This window comes from Pezoporus flaviventris, unplaced genomic scaffold (genome assembly GCF_033815535.1).
Source record: "Pezoporus flaviventris isolate CSIRO_AGI_PZ_B2104156 unplaced genomic scaffold, CSIRO_AGI_Pfla_v1 ptg000066l, whole genome shotgun sequence".
Lineage (NCBI taxonomy): Eukaryota > Metazoa > Chordata > Aves > Psittaciformes > Psittacidae > Pezoporus > Pezoporus flaviventris.
The window spans coordinates 9,229,855-9,247,587 of NW_026892614.1; the positions used below are offsets into that span (position 1 = coordinate 9,229,855).

The 17,733-nt window shown below is 41.8% G+C and overlaps 1 protein-coding gene across 2 annotated transcripts in view; it reads left to right on the forward strand.

The window, feature by feature from the left end:
- GREM2 (gremlin 2, DAN family BMP antagonist) overlaps positions 1-17,160 on the forward strand; it is a 37,731-nt gene extending 20,571 nt beyond the window's left edge. For both annotated transcript variants that reach the window (XM_061471181.1, XM_061471182.1), the window contains exon 2: positions 14,266-17,160. In XM_061471181.1, the coding sequence (XP_061327165.1) occupies positions 14,267-14,773 (507 nt within the window). In that variant the 5' untranslated portion in view covers position 14,266 and the 3' untranslated portion in view covers positions 14,774-17,160. The remainder of the gene's footprint in view (positions 1-14,265) is intronic.
- Positions 17,161-17,733: the final 573 nt, after the last annotated feature.

A 17,733-nucleotide genomic window follows, 5' to 3' on the forward strand; every position in this document is an offset into this window, starting at 1 on the left:
GGGACCGCGGCTCATAGTTTAAGTGAATCAAACTGCACCCTGGACTGGGTGACAGCATGAGATGATTTAAGCTTATCTCAGAGGAGCATGGCTTGAAATCAGAAATACATCCAGCTGACATTAATTGCTGTTTTGCTTATTTCTCAAGGTCAGATACAGGGTTTTCTCTATGCTGTTAGTTTACCTGAAAGTGGAGTTGCACTGTTCTACAGTGAGTATATATACCTGAAATACATATTTGGACACAAGTCCTGCAATATTCTTATCAGAAACGTAAAACAGAGAGAAAAAGGCATAGGTTTTAAGTCTTTTGGTCTGTGGTTATTTTCATTTGGATTAAAAAGACCTAAAACAAATGGCCTTCTTAATGTGTTGGGGAGGATGATAAAATTGAGGACCTCAGCTCCATATCACAAAGCCTAATCACAGAAAAATAAAGTTGGCTATAGTATTATAATTATAATAATAATTATAATTATAGTATTATAATTCCAGCAATTTTGTGTTTGTTCCATATTTAATACCCCAGCTTTAATAGAAAGAACGGGTTATGCTTCTGTGCTTTCTACTTTCCTACTAGCCTTTTCTACAGTTTTTAGTGTTGTTTTGAGGTTTTTTTCTTGTTTTTTTTTCCCGATTATAGGCGAACGTGAGTCAGATTATTTCCAGTTCATGTGAGTACTGAAACTCTGAGCATATTTCATTAATGGGGAAGATCTTGGTGCTAAGCTGGTTACAAGAAAGATAAGTAACATGTCCCATTGGCTAAATTTTGGATGACCAGTAGTAATCCAGATGCTGTTCATCTTCTACTCAGTGGTGTTGGTTGGGTGCATGTGAAACATGCATGATAAAGCGGGACAGTTGTGGAGCTGCTGAGTGACTCACAGGCTTTGTCTGCCTTCTGTGTGAGTGGCAGCAGACAGCATTGCCACCTACCCAGTCATACATCTCAGCACCCTACAGAGGCACCTCTGTGTAACCGCGTAAGCAGTGGTGCAGTCCAAAATGAAACTGGAGGCCTTGTAGGTGTGGGAACAGTTTTCTGGATTGCTCCCATTGATTCAAGTGACATGTATGTCCCTGTCACCTATTTCTAAAGTGTCTCTAAATCTCATCTCTGGTTTCTGTTAGATGCTTTGCCATGCATTTGGCAAGCAGCTTTAAATAATATTTTTTTGACAGGGGTGGAGAAGAGTCATAGAGAGGATCACAGTTAGAACTATGCTATGTAGATGAGCTCTTTGTCTTCTGTACTGTTATGCTGTAAATCCACTCAGTAGCTTGCCTTCTTAGGCCTGTTTCTATTAATTCAGATTCTCCTCCCTTGCTTCCTTTCCTTGTTAAAGTCTGCAGTACCATTGTGTATTCTGTTTAAACCATACAGTTTAATGATTTAATTCTCACTCCTTTTTTCCTTTTAGTTAAGCTAAGAGTTCTCCCCTTCGGCCTTAGAACAAACATGTAGATACAAAACTGTGCTTTTGCTCTGATGTAGCCTTTTATGTCATTTCTGTCGTAAAACAGGAGTTGGATTTTGAGGGCAGGAAGAAAAAAAAACCCCACAAATGTGCCCTGTGTTTTTAATGAGAAGAGTTTTGCCAAGTGGCAATTAGTATTCTTCATTCTTTGTGCTAATTAGGAGCTTCTTAGGGTCCTCTAAGAAAAATGGGTTTTGCCAAGTTAACAGATTTTTTTCAACAGGTGAGCTACTTTTAGCTTTGTCTTTCTTCCAGGTGCATTTTTTGTAGTGATTTTCCTGATTACTATTCTATGACATTCTGACATTACCCATGTTCTTATGCTGCCCAAATGACTGATCTGATCTGTATGGAGCTTCTCTTCAGTTTTGTGCTGGAGAAAAATTATGGAAGCTGAAATAATCACTCAAAGCAAAAGCTGTTGTTCTGAGACTAAGTAAGGCAAAAGAGGATGCATAGTCTTGTTTTGCTAAGCAAAATTCTTTACTGAGCCTCCTTTCAAAATACAAGCGTGAAAAAATCCCGTAGAGCTGTGAATATCCTTGACCCATAGAAGACCAGTGTGCTACATGAACTGTAGTAGCTGGCCCCAAGGGTTCAAAGTTGAATCTTTTGTTTTGTTTCTCCACACAGTGGGAATAATAGTTTTCATAAGTCTTGATCAAAGCAAGCAACTGAGGTTACCAGGCTAGCAATGATCCTGAAATTGCCTACAGAAGTCAAGCTCTGGCTAGTGATTGCCTCTGTAGGCTTCCTCCCTTCTTCTTCTGTTGTAGGAAAGATCTTCCCTGCTGTTATTAAGAAAAGTGTGGTATCATTGCACTCCACTGTGCACCTGTATGATGTGGGAAGCTTTGTTACGTTTCTTTCTGGGTACTAAAACTGGATCTGACCACCTGCCTTAGAAGGCTGAACTTTCAAATCCCAAGTTGGTTCATCTCTTTATTATGCATCACTCCATTTCCCATGTCTTGTCTTTGACTGACAGCTCAGCTCTGAGACTCTCTCCAGCTCCACAGTTTCAATCAGCATCAAAACTCTCCTTCCAAATAGTTATGTGTTACGTGTAACTCCCATTACTAGCTTTGCCTCTGATTTACTAGTCCAGTAGCACACTACCGAAATTTCTTTCGTTCTGTGAAGGGACTCTGAAGAAAACCACTTGTGTATGTTTTTAATTACATGTTTGTTCAGCCCTCTGAGGATGTCAGGAGCTGTGAACAGTAAATGCCAAGTGATTGCCAGGAGGAAAGCTGTGGACTGCAGTGCATCGTAGGCAGAACCCTTCTGTGTAACTGCCACTTCTTTGCCATGCACATACCAACGATATCTGATTTTGATTATAGGCTCTCCTGTGATGATAGTGCTGTTTTGGGTTCTCCTGGAGACAAAGTCTTGGTCAAGTGAAAAACAAGCAGTGGTGTAGTCAAGGACAAAGTCAGACTCCCCTGGATTCCAGTCTATTGACTCTTCTTTCTTCCTCATTTGGAGTGAACCGAAAGCCTAACAATCCTCCTTTAAATGAGCATAACTTGCTGTATTATGTTAGTCTAGACAAAGGAAATCAAATTAATTAGCAGAAAGACTGCAAATGTGCTGTGTAGGAGTACCTGTCATTAGAGTACCTCATCCAGGCTCCTGTGGCTTGGTGTGTGTTCAGAATGATAGCTCTGGTCTTCCTCTCAGCAGAAGTGAAATAGAATAATACTAGGCTTCAATTAGAGACAGAACTATAATTCAGTCATGGACAAGGAGAGGGGGAGGTGAGTAGAAAGACGGCTGCTCTGCAAAGCCCAAGTCATAAAACTTAAAATCCCAGTTTATGCATGGCAACAGATCCTTCTATGATTGAATTACAGCCTTCATATTCAATAATGGGCCAAGTCTGTAAACCAGAATACAGACAGAGCAAATATTCACATTATTTGGGCAATGACGGAGGGAGAATCACTGAGTAGAGCATGAATCAAAGCCACAAGAACATAGATGTGGGACAGCCACGTGTTGCCATCAGTGTGAAATGGGAGGGATGGAGTAAGTTTCCAGTACTTGGATGTGAAATTTCCTGTTGTACAGGTCATCCTGCAGCATTTAACTTAAAATTCATCTTCTTGTTGTGACACACACCGCCGATAACAGTGAGTAAACTGTAGCTTGTCCATTCATTCTGTGTGCTATGCATTTTCCAGTACATCTAGAAAGTGGTATTGAAATGTTAAGGTATTTCACATTTTTATGCTGATAGTGCATATCTAAGTACAATTTTATTTGTATCCTGACTTTGTAACACCTCATAAGTTCTGTACTTTTGACAGTTGTTAAGCTGCTGGGGTTTATTTTGTCCCAGCTGACAGCTATGACAGTCATAAACATTACTGTCAATTTGGAAATACCATAGATGTGTAGTTAAATAAATAATAATATTTTTTTTTATCGTACAAAAAAAGCTTGAAAATGAGGGGCAGAGTACTTCCAAACTGAAGAACTTGCATCAAGACATCAACTGATGCATGTGCTAGGGTAGCCAAGAAGCCATGTAACTCTGAAGGTTTTGAACTCCAGATGGTATATTTGTTTACAGGCTTGCACATGCACATATACAACCAACCATCAGAGCATGTGATTGCTATGCTTCTCAGCCCCCACAGGTTTGAATTGCATTTCAGTTGCATACCTGAATTTTCTCATATGAGACCTCTAATGAACAGGCTTCCTTTCAGAGCCAAGCCCACAGCTGAGTTAAACATGTGAAACAAAAGTAATTAATCAGGGATTCTGATGGGCCATTAGTTAATCCTCTAGAAGTCACTGCAGAAGTAAGACAAGCAGAAGCCTGGTGTTCTTAGGGAAACAAGAAAACATCTTGTAACTCTCCAAGCAAGTTCGTGAACAAAGGGAGATACAGAATATTACAGGATCAGTCTATGGGTAACATCATGCATGGTGTGCAGCAGTGACTTGTTCCCTGCCTGGCTTCCAGCTACACATAATGCAAGTAATTGTTTTAACTGTTGGGCCAGTTTACACCCTGAGCAAGAGAATGCTTTAAAAACTTTGAGGTGACCCGCTGTTGTTTCGAGGTGTCTTGTACTACACATGAACATTAGAGCTCGTGGACTCTGGTTTTCTACGGATGTATTCCGTGTGCCAGTCCACAGTAACCCTAAACGGCATCTTTACTATTCACGCCTCCTGTGGTACCAAGCTGGATACCACAGGACTTTGACTTGTGGTCCCCCCCCTTTTCCTTCCCTGAAATATTTTTCATGCCTTCCTGTATACCCTAGGAGAAAACACAGCATAATGCAACAGGAGTTTCAAAACCGCCTTGCTGCCCAACTTATTTGAAATCTGGTCAGTGGATTAAAACAATGTAAACTATGAGGAGCTGTCAGATATGTAATTGGATATTGCTTATTAACCAAAGAAAAGGCAAAAAAGGATGAGAGGATTCCCTGTATTTGGCCTCACTGAGGGGAAAGATGCTTTTCTGTGAAACAGATAGTTCTGGTAAGGCACTTAGTTATATGTTTGTGTGGCTAACAGGCTGAATGGGCTTAATACTTGTTTTACTTGCTCATTAGTACAGGTCTTCTGCGCTCTGTCCCCAGAACTGTTCTAAGTGTTAGTCAGGAAGGCTGATATTTTGTCAAGCGGATTTAAGCAGACATAAATGTAAATTAAAAATTCTTCAAGCAATAAATCTATTCAATTTTTAGGACAACTTTCTGAAAATACAGCTGCAGCATTTTGGAAAATTGTGGAATACATAGCTGAAATTTTGTGTGTATGGGAATTTGCAATTTGCATACTACCTAATATAAAGACTAGCCTGTAGGATATTGAGATAAGAGCAATTCTTATTTGAACCGTCTGTGTTTCAGCTCTATAAATAGGATATTGGCTTACAAACAATGAAAATATAAACACTAGACCATTAATAACATTTTAGATGTTTCAGATAGGAATATGACTACTTTAAGAGTCATAATGTAGTATTTGAGGATAGCATTTTGAATAGAGAGCTTGAAAGAATACAAGAGTCTGAACTTCCCAGAATACCTGGAAAATTGAAATGTTACTTTTCTGTTGATTAATCTAATGTTTTTCATATACAAGATTATATGCCACCTATTGATTTTTAGAAGTAATGGCATTTTTCTAGCCATTAAGAGAAGCAAGCAGAAATTCTTTTGAGCACTTCTATGATGCTTTAATATACAGGCCTCAGTTTTTTTCCAGAACAGAGCTCATCCAGATGCCCTCTTCTGGGAGTGGTGCATGTATTTTAAAGGCTAATGTCTTTTCTCATAGAAAATGAGCTGCGTGCTCTGGAAATAGTGCATTGTTTGAGGCTACAGGGCAATAAAGTTCATAACTCCATTTCTCTTCTATCAAAACTCATAGAAACTGGATTGGAAAATTTCATACAGAACAATTTTTGTATACAAAAGTATAATGATTTTAGAGAAAAGCTTGCCTAAGGGTAACAAATCTGATTGATCAGCGAAAAGAACATTGGTGCCATGCAGTGCAATTGAAAGACATGGAAATGATTCATTCTCATTTAATTTCTGACCTCCAATAACTCACTTCCCCTTTGTGCTCAGTGCTAGTCCCACCATATGTTGCTCACCAAGTTAGTCTACGAACATTTGAAGTTGTGTTGCTTAGTCAGGCACTAGTCTTGGATAGGATTTCTATGTTCTGTTGTCGTGCAAGCAACAAAAATATAATGGAGACTACTCATTGCAAAATAGTCTTTTGTAGTATCGATTCTCCAGTGAGGAAGCAATGAAATGAGCTATTGTATTTAAACACTGAACTTTCCGCATTCTTGTATTGATTGTCTTCCTTTCCAACAGACTGAGGGATGGTCACAAATAAAGACATTTGCTCAAGCCACCGCTTCCCTTCTGATTTAGTTTTTAGTTTCCCAAGGGCAGAAGTCTGCTGTTTTCTCCTGAATGGAACGCTGCCAAATAGGATTGTACCAGCTGCCTCCTGCACAGGAGAAAAAAGTTAGATGTAGACTATTATCGCTTGCTGGACAAATGGTTCATGTGTAGACAGAACTGAGTTGCCTATTTGGGGTGCTTTATCCCATGGTGAAAAGCTGAGGAGCCCTGAGAAGGAGAACCATGTCCTGGCTCACTCTTGCAAAGAGACATTTTTTAGGTTCAGAGAAGAGCTAACTTTCAGTCTTTTCCAGAAAGCTGTTCTCCGTGTTTGTTCCCCCACCCCCTGACTGTAGCATTCTCCAAAACCAGGTTGGGAGAAAGAAAATCAACCTCACGGACAGCAAGCAGAAATCTGTTTTTATTTTGTGGTTTTCTTTCCCTCCTCCCACTCCCCCTTTTTCCCTGGTGTTGCATGTGCTGCCAGTTCTGATGACTACCCAGACACTTCTGAGTAGGACATCTCACTCTGCTTGGGACAGTTCACATGTGCTCACCAGGCAGACATTTGTCTGTGGTTGGCTCTAAAACCACAAGTTCCTGAAACTGAAATTGCGACAGAAATTAGGAGTTTTAATCATAACAATATTCCAAAAAGCCTTTGTCCAGTTACCTGTTACAGTATTCAATTGAAGTTCTGTATATTCACGTTCTCCTAAAAATGGCATTGCTGCATTACCAGAGCTCCTGTAGGATGACTTAGCTGTTACATTTCTTGCAGATTTTCTTCCTCCTCTTTGTTTTAGTTTTCCTGTGTTAAAATGACAAACGCTGACAGAGTTGTTGAATTGAATTTTTTGCCATTGATAAACACATAGCAGTGTGAAGTTGATAGTGTCTTGCTTCACTGCACTGCCTGGCTAACATTCAGCCTTTAAAAAATAAAACCCCAAATTTGGAGCATGGTTTCCTTCACTATTTTCTTCTAGTCGAGTATTGCCTTTGTTATATGTATATGTGTTTTTTGAGAAGCAATGGCATTTATTTAATGATATTTAACGGATATAAGTGTTAGTGAATGTATCTCAAAGAAAAATTCCATGGCTGGCTTCACCAGTTCCCTCCCTCTCAACCCCCTCTCTAGTCTTCTGGAAATCTAGTTCTTATCTTGGATATAATAGATAAAACCTGATATCTCAGCTATTGAATTCTTCAGTGGTTCTTCTCACAAACTCCTTGTCCTGGCTTTAAAAAACGAAAACCTTCTCTCAGTTCCTCCAATACTAATACTACTTAAAAAAATAAAGTGAAGAACAGGTTTGGAAGCTATGCAAGGTAAGAAGGATTCAGCCTGTGGAGAGCCTAATATAATAGATCAGTAATACAATATTTATATCGATATACTTCCTGGCAGGATGTCAGTGCAAAGAGGAGCAGTGGAGTAATGTGATCTCTTAAGTCTGATGAAGTGAGTGTCTGCATTCAAACCTGTTTCAAATGAGCTTGTCTGAAGTTCCTGAAAGAAGGAATGGTTCAGTAGTTACAAACATGAGTTTCTGAAGGCAGTAAAAGGTAGATAAGGAAGATAGAGGGCAAAATGAAGAAAAACCCCAACACCTGAGCTGTTAGTTTCAGTGCCAAGGGTGAGTTTTCTTTTTAATTGCTCCTGTCCAAAAAATACCATATCTATCTGATACATTACGCATAATTGAATATGAAAGGAGTAATTGGTCAAGTCCTTGATTCCTCTTATATTTTTTGTGCACGGACCAGGAATTCTTCTAAACACCCAACTTTTTCAGGGGAAATTCAAGATAAAGCTCTTGATTGCAAAAAATCTGTAGTGAGAGCTGAAATTAGTATGAAGCAACATCCTCTGAGTTGCTTACAACTAGCTTTATCTTAGCATAGACTATTGCCACCAGTGTCTTTGTTCTATGTACTTTGGTTTTGTCAGTGATGTACTCTGTTTTTCAATATTTTAGATTTAGTGTCTTCAGGAACTGTCTTGACAAGGAGAACTTCAGGATGCAGAAATGCTTCTTTTCCTGAAGAGTGTGGGGTGGGTGAAACCCAGCCCCACTTTCCCATTTCAAAATCAGAACAAGAGCCGGGAGAGGACAGTGGGGGTCCCGAGGCATCCACCCTGCAAGCAGACCTTTCCTGTCTCCGTTAAAGCTTTGTGATGTTCCCTGCGGACATGCTTGCGCCTCTATGGGAGAAGGGTTTTGGAGCAAGAGAGAGGGAAGGAAGGATCTCCATCCAAGCCAGCCAGCAAGGGTGCAAGGAGTTTATTAAGTCTGAAGTTTTCTCCCTCTACAACCAACTGCTAGGGCTGTGATGCAACTAAATAGCTTTCTCTCAGATCACTATAGAAGGTTCTTAGAGGGCAAGAATGGAAAAAATTCTGCTTGTAATGTCATTAATTATTGTTTTTTAAGCAATTATTCCCTCTGGTGTTGCGTGCAGTGGTTTTAAAAAGGGATTTTTAGTCTTCCTAGTACATGGTAACTCTTCATTATTGCTAAAATGCAGAGATTTTGTATCTGAATATCTGAATAATACATTCTAGCTGCAGTACTGGGTTTTCTGAGGTTTTTTAAGTTTAGTTTCCCCCTGCCTCCTACATGTTTAGTTGTTATCATTGGCCTCAGTCTTGGCAATTTAGTAATGAGAATCTTAATGATGGAATGATTTACTAAGAGGACCATGGCTCCACAAAAAGAAAGATACAGTACAGTCTTCAGTTATTGCTGGTGTTATTGAGACACTGGAGAAACAGTTTCCAAACTATACTGAAAAGGGATAAGTTAGCACCAAATACCTCCCTTGCACAAAGATGCCTGATTTGTGTAGTCTTTATGTGAACACTGTACCATTAAAATCATGCCTAGCCATTAATAAATTAAATAAATAGCATTTTTGGCTTCCTGGTAGAGAATCTGATATTTCCTGGCTTCCCACATCTGTTACTAGAGCCAAGTTTTAGTTCTTTGAAAAGTTACTGCCTGGCTTGTCTTCAAGGAACACTTCTTGTGTCCCATCTTAAATGCTGAGAACTAACCATGTACACCATGTTCTTACATTAATATACATAGGGCTGGTTTATACAGATTGTTTTTTGACTTGTGAAAGTAAATGGGAGGTAAAAGAGATTTTGTTAGCAGGGATTCTCACAGTCAGCTGAATAGCTGATCCTAAAGGAGAGCTCTCATGTCTATGAATTTTGCAGGATGGAAGCTGGAATAAAGTGATGTACACGGTCGAATGTATCGCTGTATGTACCGTGCCACAGAACTGTACCCGATTTAATGTGGTTTATGATGTCTGCCTTTTGCTGGTAGTCACAGAGAAACCATTTTCTAAGGCAAACTCTTCAGCTGTTCATTAAACTCAGTTTTCAAAAAGTAAAGCATCTCTGAATTTGATTGCCATCTTCCCAGCCTTGGCTTTTATGGTGCTTTTTATGGGCATAGGACAGGTTAATAGTACTAAATCTTCTTCCACATGTATTTACAGGGTGAATCCATCCTGTGACTAAGCAGGTAGGCCTTCAAGTTCCCTCGTAAGAAAGGTTTTGCAGGTTTCGGGGATTTCCTTATACCGTTGGCTGTGGCTTTTTTTCTGAACCTTTCCCAGGCAGGCCTGGTGAAGAGGAGGTGATTGTGTCATAGCAGTATCAGCGTTGGATGCTTCCAGGAATGCTGATAATGCAGAGTGTTTTGTAGGTGTTGCATGTTAAAACAAACAAATGGGGCTCACACCTGCTGATTGCCTGAGCAGCTAACATAAAAAATCACTGCAATCTTCCAGTTACATCCCTCTCTATTTCTGTCCACCTGCAACCCTGAAATAGTCTGATCTACGAACAGGAATTCTTAGTAAGAAACTACATCTTGAGATGAGAAACTGGGCATGCCTTTGAAAACCAGAGGAAACAGTGAAGCAGTCACTCAGCACAGATGAGAGCTACTGTTACCTTGTGACCTGTCTTTTAGACCGTAGCACTGACAATGTGCACTGGGGAACTTCTCCAGAAATGATGCATGTGAATTCTGAGGTCAAATCCAATACTCCAATTCCCAGAGAAGTGCCCTAACCACGAAACTATAGGCTATTTTGGGGGTTACGCTACTGCCTGTCCTGCTCCGGAGCTGGATTGCTTTCAAGAATGCGTGAGTTATAGGGCCAGAAGGTCGGTATGCAAGAGGGAGCCTGCCTTGGTAGATATTTTATGTTACACAGTAACTGGATACAAAGAAGAAATAAAGCTAAGGGCAGACACAGTGATCCTGGGTCTTCCCCTCCCAGCTGAGTGCCCCGACCTCACCAGGTTGCAGAGCTGGATATTGCCTCCTTGGCCAAGGAGTTTTTACTGTCCTTTAGGTACCTGATATCCCAGCTCCAGCATGATGGGTTTGATGAGTTTATGAACTCATACTTGATGCTGATTTTGTTATCTCAAAGAGATAAAAGCTTAGCATGTGAAATGTAATTGCAGCTGGGCCTTGTTTGGCATCTAGTTAAGTTTCCCAGTCATGCACTGGAAAAAAAGCGGTGGCGAGACATGGCAGCAGCTGGAAACAGTGCTTGAAGAAGCTGGAAACTTTCACATGGGAGCCCCCACCGCCTCTGCCATTGTGAGTCCCCCATGCAGCAGGAATGGTGGTCCCAGGCTGGAATTTGTGCAAGTTTTAGAGTCATTGGTCTCTTGAGACAGTTCTTTCTTACTTGGTCTCAGCCACATGCTGTTCAATTCTGTGACATCTAAGCAGGTCAGAACTGCCCTGTTCTTGCCAGAAGCCAGATTCTTCACCAGTACATTTCTCGTCTCACTCTGTCTTCAGACAGGCAACATTCCCCATGTTGCTTTGCATTCAGACTGAGTTTACCAAAATGCTCTGTTTCTCTAAGAATACTTAGGTTCCTCTTCTCTTTGCATGTGAGCACTGAAAATATATGTAGTCCTTGGCATGTTGTTGGCACCAGGTGACCTTGTTTGCACCCTTACTTGCTTGAATAGGGGATCTGTGTGCCAGGGCTTAGAAAGGGGTGATTTGCAGGCTAGTAAGGGGCAACCCTGTGATTAGAAATTCCATGATCTGACAGAATGCACGTTTGACCTGCTAGTGTAAAACAGATTATTAACCTGTTATGTAAATATTTTAAAGTCCAGATTTGATAAGGATCAATGACAGAAATAGGTGGTGCGTTGCTACCTGCCTGTAAAAGTACTTGCTAATGTGTACTGCAGCATTTGGTTTATAACATTACAATAGTGGCTTTGATTAACAATGCTTTATTAGTTATAAACATAGACTTACTGAATAAATCCTACTTACTTTGTTGAATGGCTCTTCATGCCTACATAAAACTATTTCAGTAATTAGAAAGCTACTGTAATATTTCTCTGTATTGTAGACTTAGAGCTGTTTGTTAGCTCTCTGTCAGCTTTCCTGAATTCCTACATAGGATTTTGTACTTGATCCCATCCTTGACACGAAAGGGAAATGGTTTCAACTTGCATTTTGAGATGAGAAAGGGCAGATGTGATAAGACAGGGTTTCCTAAAGAAAAGGGGAATGGTTGGGGAAAAGACTCTGTGTCTCCTTCTGATGTGCTTCTGGACCTGAACCATCCTCTTTCCAGCCAAGATCAGAGAAGACTGGAGCAGCCATATCCCTGCTGAAAAGGACCAAATTCCCTCCTGAAGGAGTTATCACAATTGCTTTGTGGGCTTGTGTTTCAAGAGAAGAATAGAAGAGTATGTGTGAGGGATGTTGGCATAAGGCATCTTGTGGACAGTTCACCTCTGTCTTTCTCTGAAAGGTGCAGGCTTGTAACTCCTGAGTTTTTTCCTCCCCTTTCTATATAAAACACAAAGCGCTGGGGTTCAGTTGTTTTATCTACTACTGAAATGCAGCCATCAGTGCAGAATAACATGAGAACAGTTTGAAAGGAAGCGTGGAACACTATATTCAACTGAAACTAATTACCTGATTAGGTTTTGGCCTGGCTGTGTGGGTTGACATCCAGTGGTCTTGGCGACAATACCTGCGAGCAAAGCCAAGTCTAGTCTTGCTTCATTTAAAGACTCTGGACAAAACTTCTGGACTTGTGTGCTGAATGCTGAGCAGTGTGAAAATAGGACACTGACTTAAAGTACCCATGGCTACAGAGGGTGTCAGTGGGCAGATGAATGACCTTATTTGGGATTTAGAAATACTGGCTTCCATTTAAAGCTGTTTCTGTTGAAATGTAACTGTGCATCACAACACCCTCCTTTCAGGGCTGTAGGATTAGCACTTTCCTTCAGCACTTCAAGTTTCTACCCTTAGAAATTTAGTCAGAGTCTGACACTGAGATCTTGTAAACTTGAGACAATCACCTAAATGGATGTTATCTCACCTTGTCTGCCAAGTAGTTCCTTCTCTTTATCTCCACAGGGGTTAAATACTTTTGGTCTGCTTTTTTAGGTGAGAATGATTTGTTATTGCTGTTGTCCTTTTTGGGAAATAGCATGTTTTCATGTTAGGAGTGTTTATGCAGCATTTCAAGTGTCTATAATGTTAGACGTGTCTGTATTTATCATTGTGATGGTATTTTTTTGTCTTGGCATCTCTTTAAAGGGAAAAAAAAAATCATTACTTGGTAGGATTTGAAGCTTTACTGGGAAGAGAGGGTGAGTCTGTCATCTGTGTGCTATTATACAAATACAGTCCATTAAAAACAAAGGTGAACAGAGCACTTTTAAAAAGACCTGAAGTGTTCTTGCCTTCAGATGGTAAGTTTCTGGGCTGCACCCACTTCCGGCACCCTAGCACCCCTCTGTTTTCCTTCCCAGGGAGAATGGTGTGAAATGAGCTGTCGAATGAGTTGTGGCAGTTCACTGGTGAGCATTGACTTCATGAGGAAATTTAGTACGTTTACTCTGATATCCTAGAAGCGCATCGAGACACGTTACTAAAATGAATTGGACAAATAGTTGATGGAAATCCAAGAGCTTGGTAAGAGATGCTCCACAGAACAAGAAATCCTAATAGACAACCATAGGAAAACATATTTTTGCCAACTGGCTGACTATTTTAGCTTAGCAACTGGCTTGTGCTTTACCCTATTCCTTAACATCTAAAATAAATATTGAATTCTGTCCTGTTTACAAACCTTCTTAAACCATATGCCTAAGGGGCGTTGCAGTAATGAAGTCCTCAAAGTTGTGCTTAAGCATTTCCTCTTACTGCAAGAATAAATCCATCAAGTTTTCAGCCTCCCACAAAGACAACAAACGCAATCCTGTAAGTGCCATGAAAGCCCTAAGAAACTTCAGAAACAATTTAAAACAATAAGAACAGGCTTTTGGACACCTCTCGTTACTTCTGTGTAGAACGAGGCCGGGCAGGGACTCGGGCTGAACAGGGAGATGGGAATTCACCTTGTGTAACCTGGTATTCCCTTCCCCTTTCCCCCGCTGTCCTCAAATCAGCCGTCACAGTATTGGCAGGAGTCTCCTGAGCCTTCGCTAGCCAGGAGTTTGCCCAGCTGTTTGGCCTAGGATTTCAGAGAGTAGGAGGGAACCTTTCTGGTTGAAGCCTCTGTAAAATCACTGCTTCAGTGATCAAAGCAGCAGTGTCCCCATGGGGGAAAAGCAAGTAGTTGGAAAGCTTGGGGGGGGGGGGGGGGGGAGCGGTGTGACTTTCCACAGGGCCTGGCATCTCCATGATAAATAATCACGCTAGAATAGCGCTAATCTCCCAGGAAAAGTGGTGGGATTACAAAGGCGGTAAAATCTCCGCTTCTCCTGTAAGAGCGCGCAAAGTTCAACTCCGTTGCAGCTCTGTGGTTTGAAAACGCGTCTCCCCTAACAGCTACTTGTGTTACTGTTGCAGGATGATTTGGAAATTCGCCTTATCCGTTTTTCTGGTGGCAGCACTGGTTCGAGTAACAGACACCAGGAAAAACCGTCCTGCGGGCGCCATTCCCTCCCCTTACAAAGACAGCAGCAGCAACCACTCCGAGCGGAGGCAGCAGCTGAACAAGGAGGTGTTGGCCTCCAGCCAGGAGGCCCTGGTGGTCACCGAAAGGAAGTACCTCAAGAGCGACTGGTGCAAGACGCAGCCCCTGCGGCAGACTGTCAGTGAGGAGGGCTGCATAAGCCGCACCATCATCAACCGCTTTTGCTATGGGCAGTGCAACTCCTTCTACATACCCCGGCACGTGAAAAAGGAGGAGGAGTCCTTCCAGTCCTGTGCTTTCTGCAAGCCACACAAGGTCACCTCTTCGACTGTGCAGCTGGAGTGCCCGGAGCTGGACCCACCTTTTCGACTCAAGAAAATTCAGAAGGTCAAGCAGTGCCGGTGCATGTCTGTGAATCTTAACAACTCGGGCAAACTGTGAGAGCGGGCGTGTAGCTACTGCTTGCTCTTGCCCCGATCAGATTTACTGCTGCCTCTCACCTTCCCCGGAGCAGACTGGCCCTTTTGTTGGTTTATTTCTTCTTTTCCTTTCTTTTTTTTTTTTTTTTTGTGTTTTGTTTTCCTTCAGGAGGCATCTCTCCAGCAAGGAAAGGCTCCTTGTTGCTTGCCTACTGGAATAGCGCTTTTTAATGGGCTCTGTTAGGCACTTCACCATCAAGTTTCATTGTATTTCCAATATCATCTGGCAGTTGGACCTTCTGGAGTGGAGCAGGCTCCCAGAAGCTGGGATTGATCATCTAAAAGTGACCAGTTGGCTGAATCTGGCATCACATGTTTCCACTGTGTGGAGTAAAGCCCTCTGCCCTACACTCCAGTCCCCTCCAAAAGATAAGAACACCTTTCCCACGCTTTGGTCTGGAGCTTGCTGCTCCCACTTGAAATACTGGGATTCTGCCCAGGACTGGGGGATGCAGATGGGGGAGAGTAACGTGCGAAAAGCAAGCGAGACTCTTCGATGAGGCTCATCTCGTTAAGACAACTTTAAATGTGCAATGACAGACATTTCCGGCTTGTTGTCTGAATAGCAGATGATAAGAAGCGAGGGGAAGAGGGTGAGGAGCTGGGTCAGCCACTGCAACCACAGAGCAGACTGAGGGTGGGTTCTGATGCTGTTGTGGTTAGAGTATATTGAACACATGGTCTCTGCAGCAGTGTTTATTTTGTAACCTAGCTATGGGTAAACAGCTGTTTAAAGTATTACAGACCTAGCCATGTATATTTTGCTTGTGGCAGAATATGCCAGAAATTAAAATATGTTGACAAAGAGACTCGGATGCTAGGTCAGCTGCCTAGCTTAAAATGGGCATAGTTTAACTAGGCTTTCAGTAGGGTTTTGTGTGCTAGATATAGGTGTGTCCCTTACTCCAAAAAGGACATCCATTTATGACCTTTATTTATGCCTGCGTAGACCGAGGAAGGTGGGAGGGTAGTGGGAGAGGAGCTGAGAACACTTAAAGGAACGTTGTTTCCCTTAAGGTATAAAAGCACTGTCGCACAAAAGACAAAACTTGGTCATTGCTGGACTGAATACAAAAGCTACATCAGTGTCATCAGGTTTTGGGAGTGGTGTCTCTCCCATGATTGGAAATCATGTTAATGTGCTAGTGTTAAAGGACAAATCCATCAGTCAGTGGTGCTGGAATGGGTCACAGCTGTAGGAGCAGGGAGAGAGCAAGTTGTAATTGCAACAGTACTGGTGGTCCACTCAGTTTTTCAGTCCTACACAATCAGTGTTGGTGAATGCTTGAAGTTCATTTTAAATCATGCCATGTTGTTATTCAGTTGATGGAGTTTAGCATGTCCCGTTTATCCCATTTGTTACAGATATGATCTGTATTAGTCCCAGCTGCATTAAAATCCTGTGCCTGAAAACAAACCAGCTCCTTCTCCCAAACCAAAGCCTGTGCGTGCTCAATTGTCTGAAGCTTACAAATTAAAAATGACATGCTGACTCCCTGATGCATGTCTCACAGCTCAGCATCTGCAGCTAGTGAAACCAGCTTGCTGTGGGAGCTCTTTCTCTCCAGCCTCTTCACACGTAGCCGCTTGAAGGGGTTAATGTGTTTAGCACTGTCACCAGCTAAGGGCTCAGCGCCACAGGTCTCTATTATGTGAGACAAGCTGCTCTAAGAGGCTTTCAGGACTGAGCTCCACCAGAGCTTACCAAGCGGTTTATGGGGATTGGCATGGGCAGGATGAGGTTGAGCAGATCTGTTAGCCCTATTACATGAACAGCCATAGCTTTTCTGCTGTGATCTTTCAGCGTGTCAGAAGTGCACAGGGAGACTCCTCATGCAGGGATTGCCTTAGAGGCTGCTGCTGTTGCACTGCCAGTGTTGTACCAGCCACCAAATGGGCACCATTCTGTTTAGGCTTAAGTGTTAAGGATGGGGGGAAGGCGGCAATAGCTGAAGTCTACTAAGACTCCAGGGATCTCAGTCTCCACTTGAAATAAATAAATTGAAATTAAAAGTCAGACATTTTGGACTCTAGAGAGAAACGCACCCTAGTAACTTCAGTTAAGAAAAATGTGCAAGAACCTTTACCTTTAAGCTATGCCCTGCATGGGGTTTTCACCAGTTTGCAATATGAATATGCTGCAGCTTAAAGCTCCTTCTAGGAGCTGTGTTTGTTTATGTAAAAACTGAGTTGAGCTTGTAATGGTTAAAACTGTATTTAATTCTTGTTTTATAAGTAAGTAAGTGAAAACAAAAAAAAAATGAAGAAATGCTTTAAGTATAATGTAATTATTTTATAGGTCTACTATTAAATTATAGATTAATAAAGCTACTTTAGGGTTATATGGCATCCAGGTGTATGGGCTTTGCTTCAACACCTTGTGTCCAACTGGTCTCTAAGCAGTATCTACACCAACTTCCTTTTGACCCTACCAGAAACAGGTAAATGACGTCTCAGCCTGACAGCTTGGGAGTACCCAGCTAGTTCTTTCCTTATCCCCTACTCCCCTCAAAAGTACCTGCAAGGCAAGAGGGAAAACTAAACTGCGCTAATCTTGATTCTGGAGTTGATTCTGCATGCACAAATTCTGGTTTTTGGTTAACTGACGAGAAGACGACCAAAGCTCCATCACTGGCTGAGCTGCTGGCATGATTCCTGATAAGAGAAGCAACTATTACCCTGACCAAAGTGGGTTTGCTTAAAATATGACAAGATCCTTATGTAACAGGCATCAAACTACTCGTGGGGTGGGGGGGAGTAAATCTGAAGATACAGGTGAGCTTTAATGGTTGCTCTCATCTCTTGGATGAGTGCAGTGTGCGCCTCACCAAAGGCAGGGCGGTAGTGTTTGGGGTTTTTTTTCCTTTGTTTTTCTTTCCAACCCAGGGAAAGATAGTTGCAAAATAACCTTGAAGGCAGATT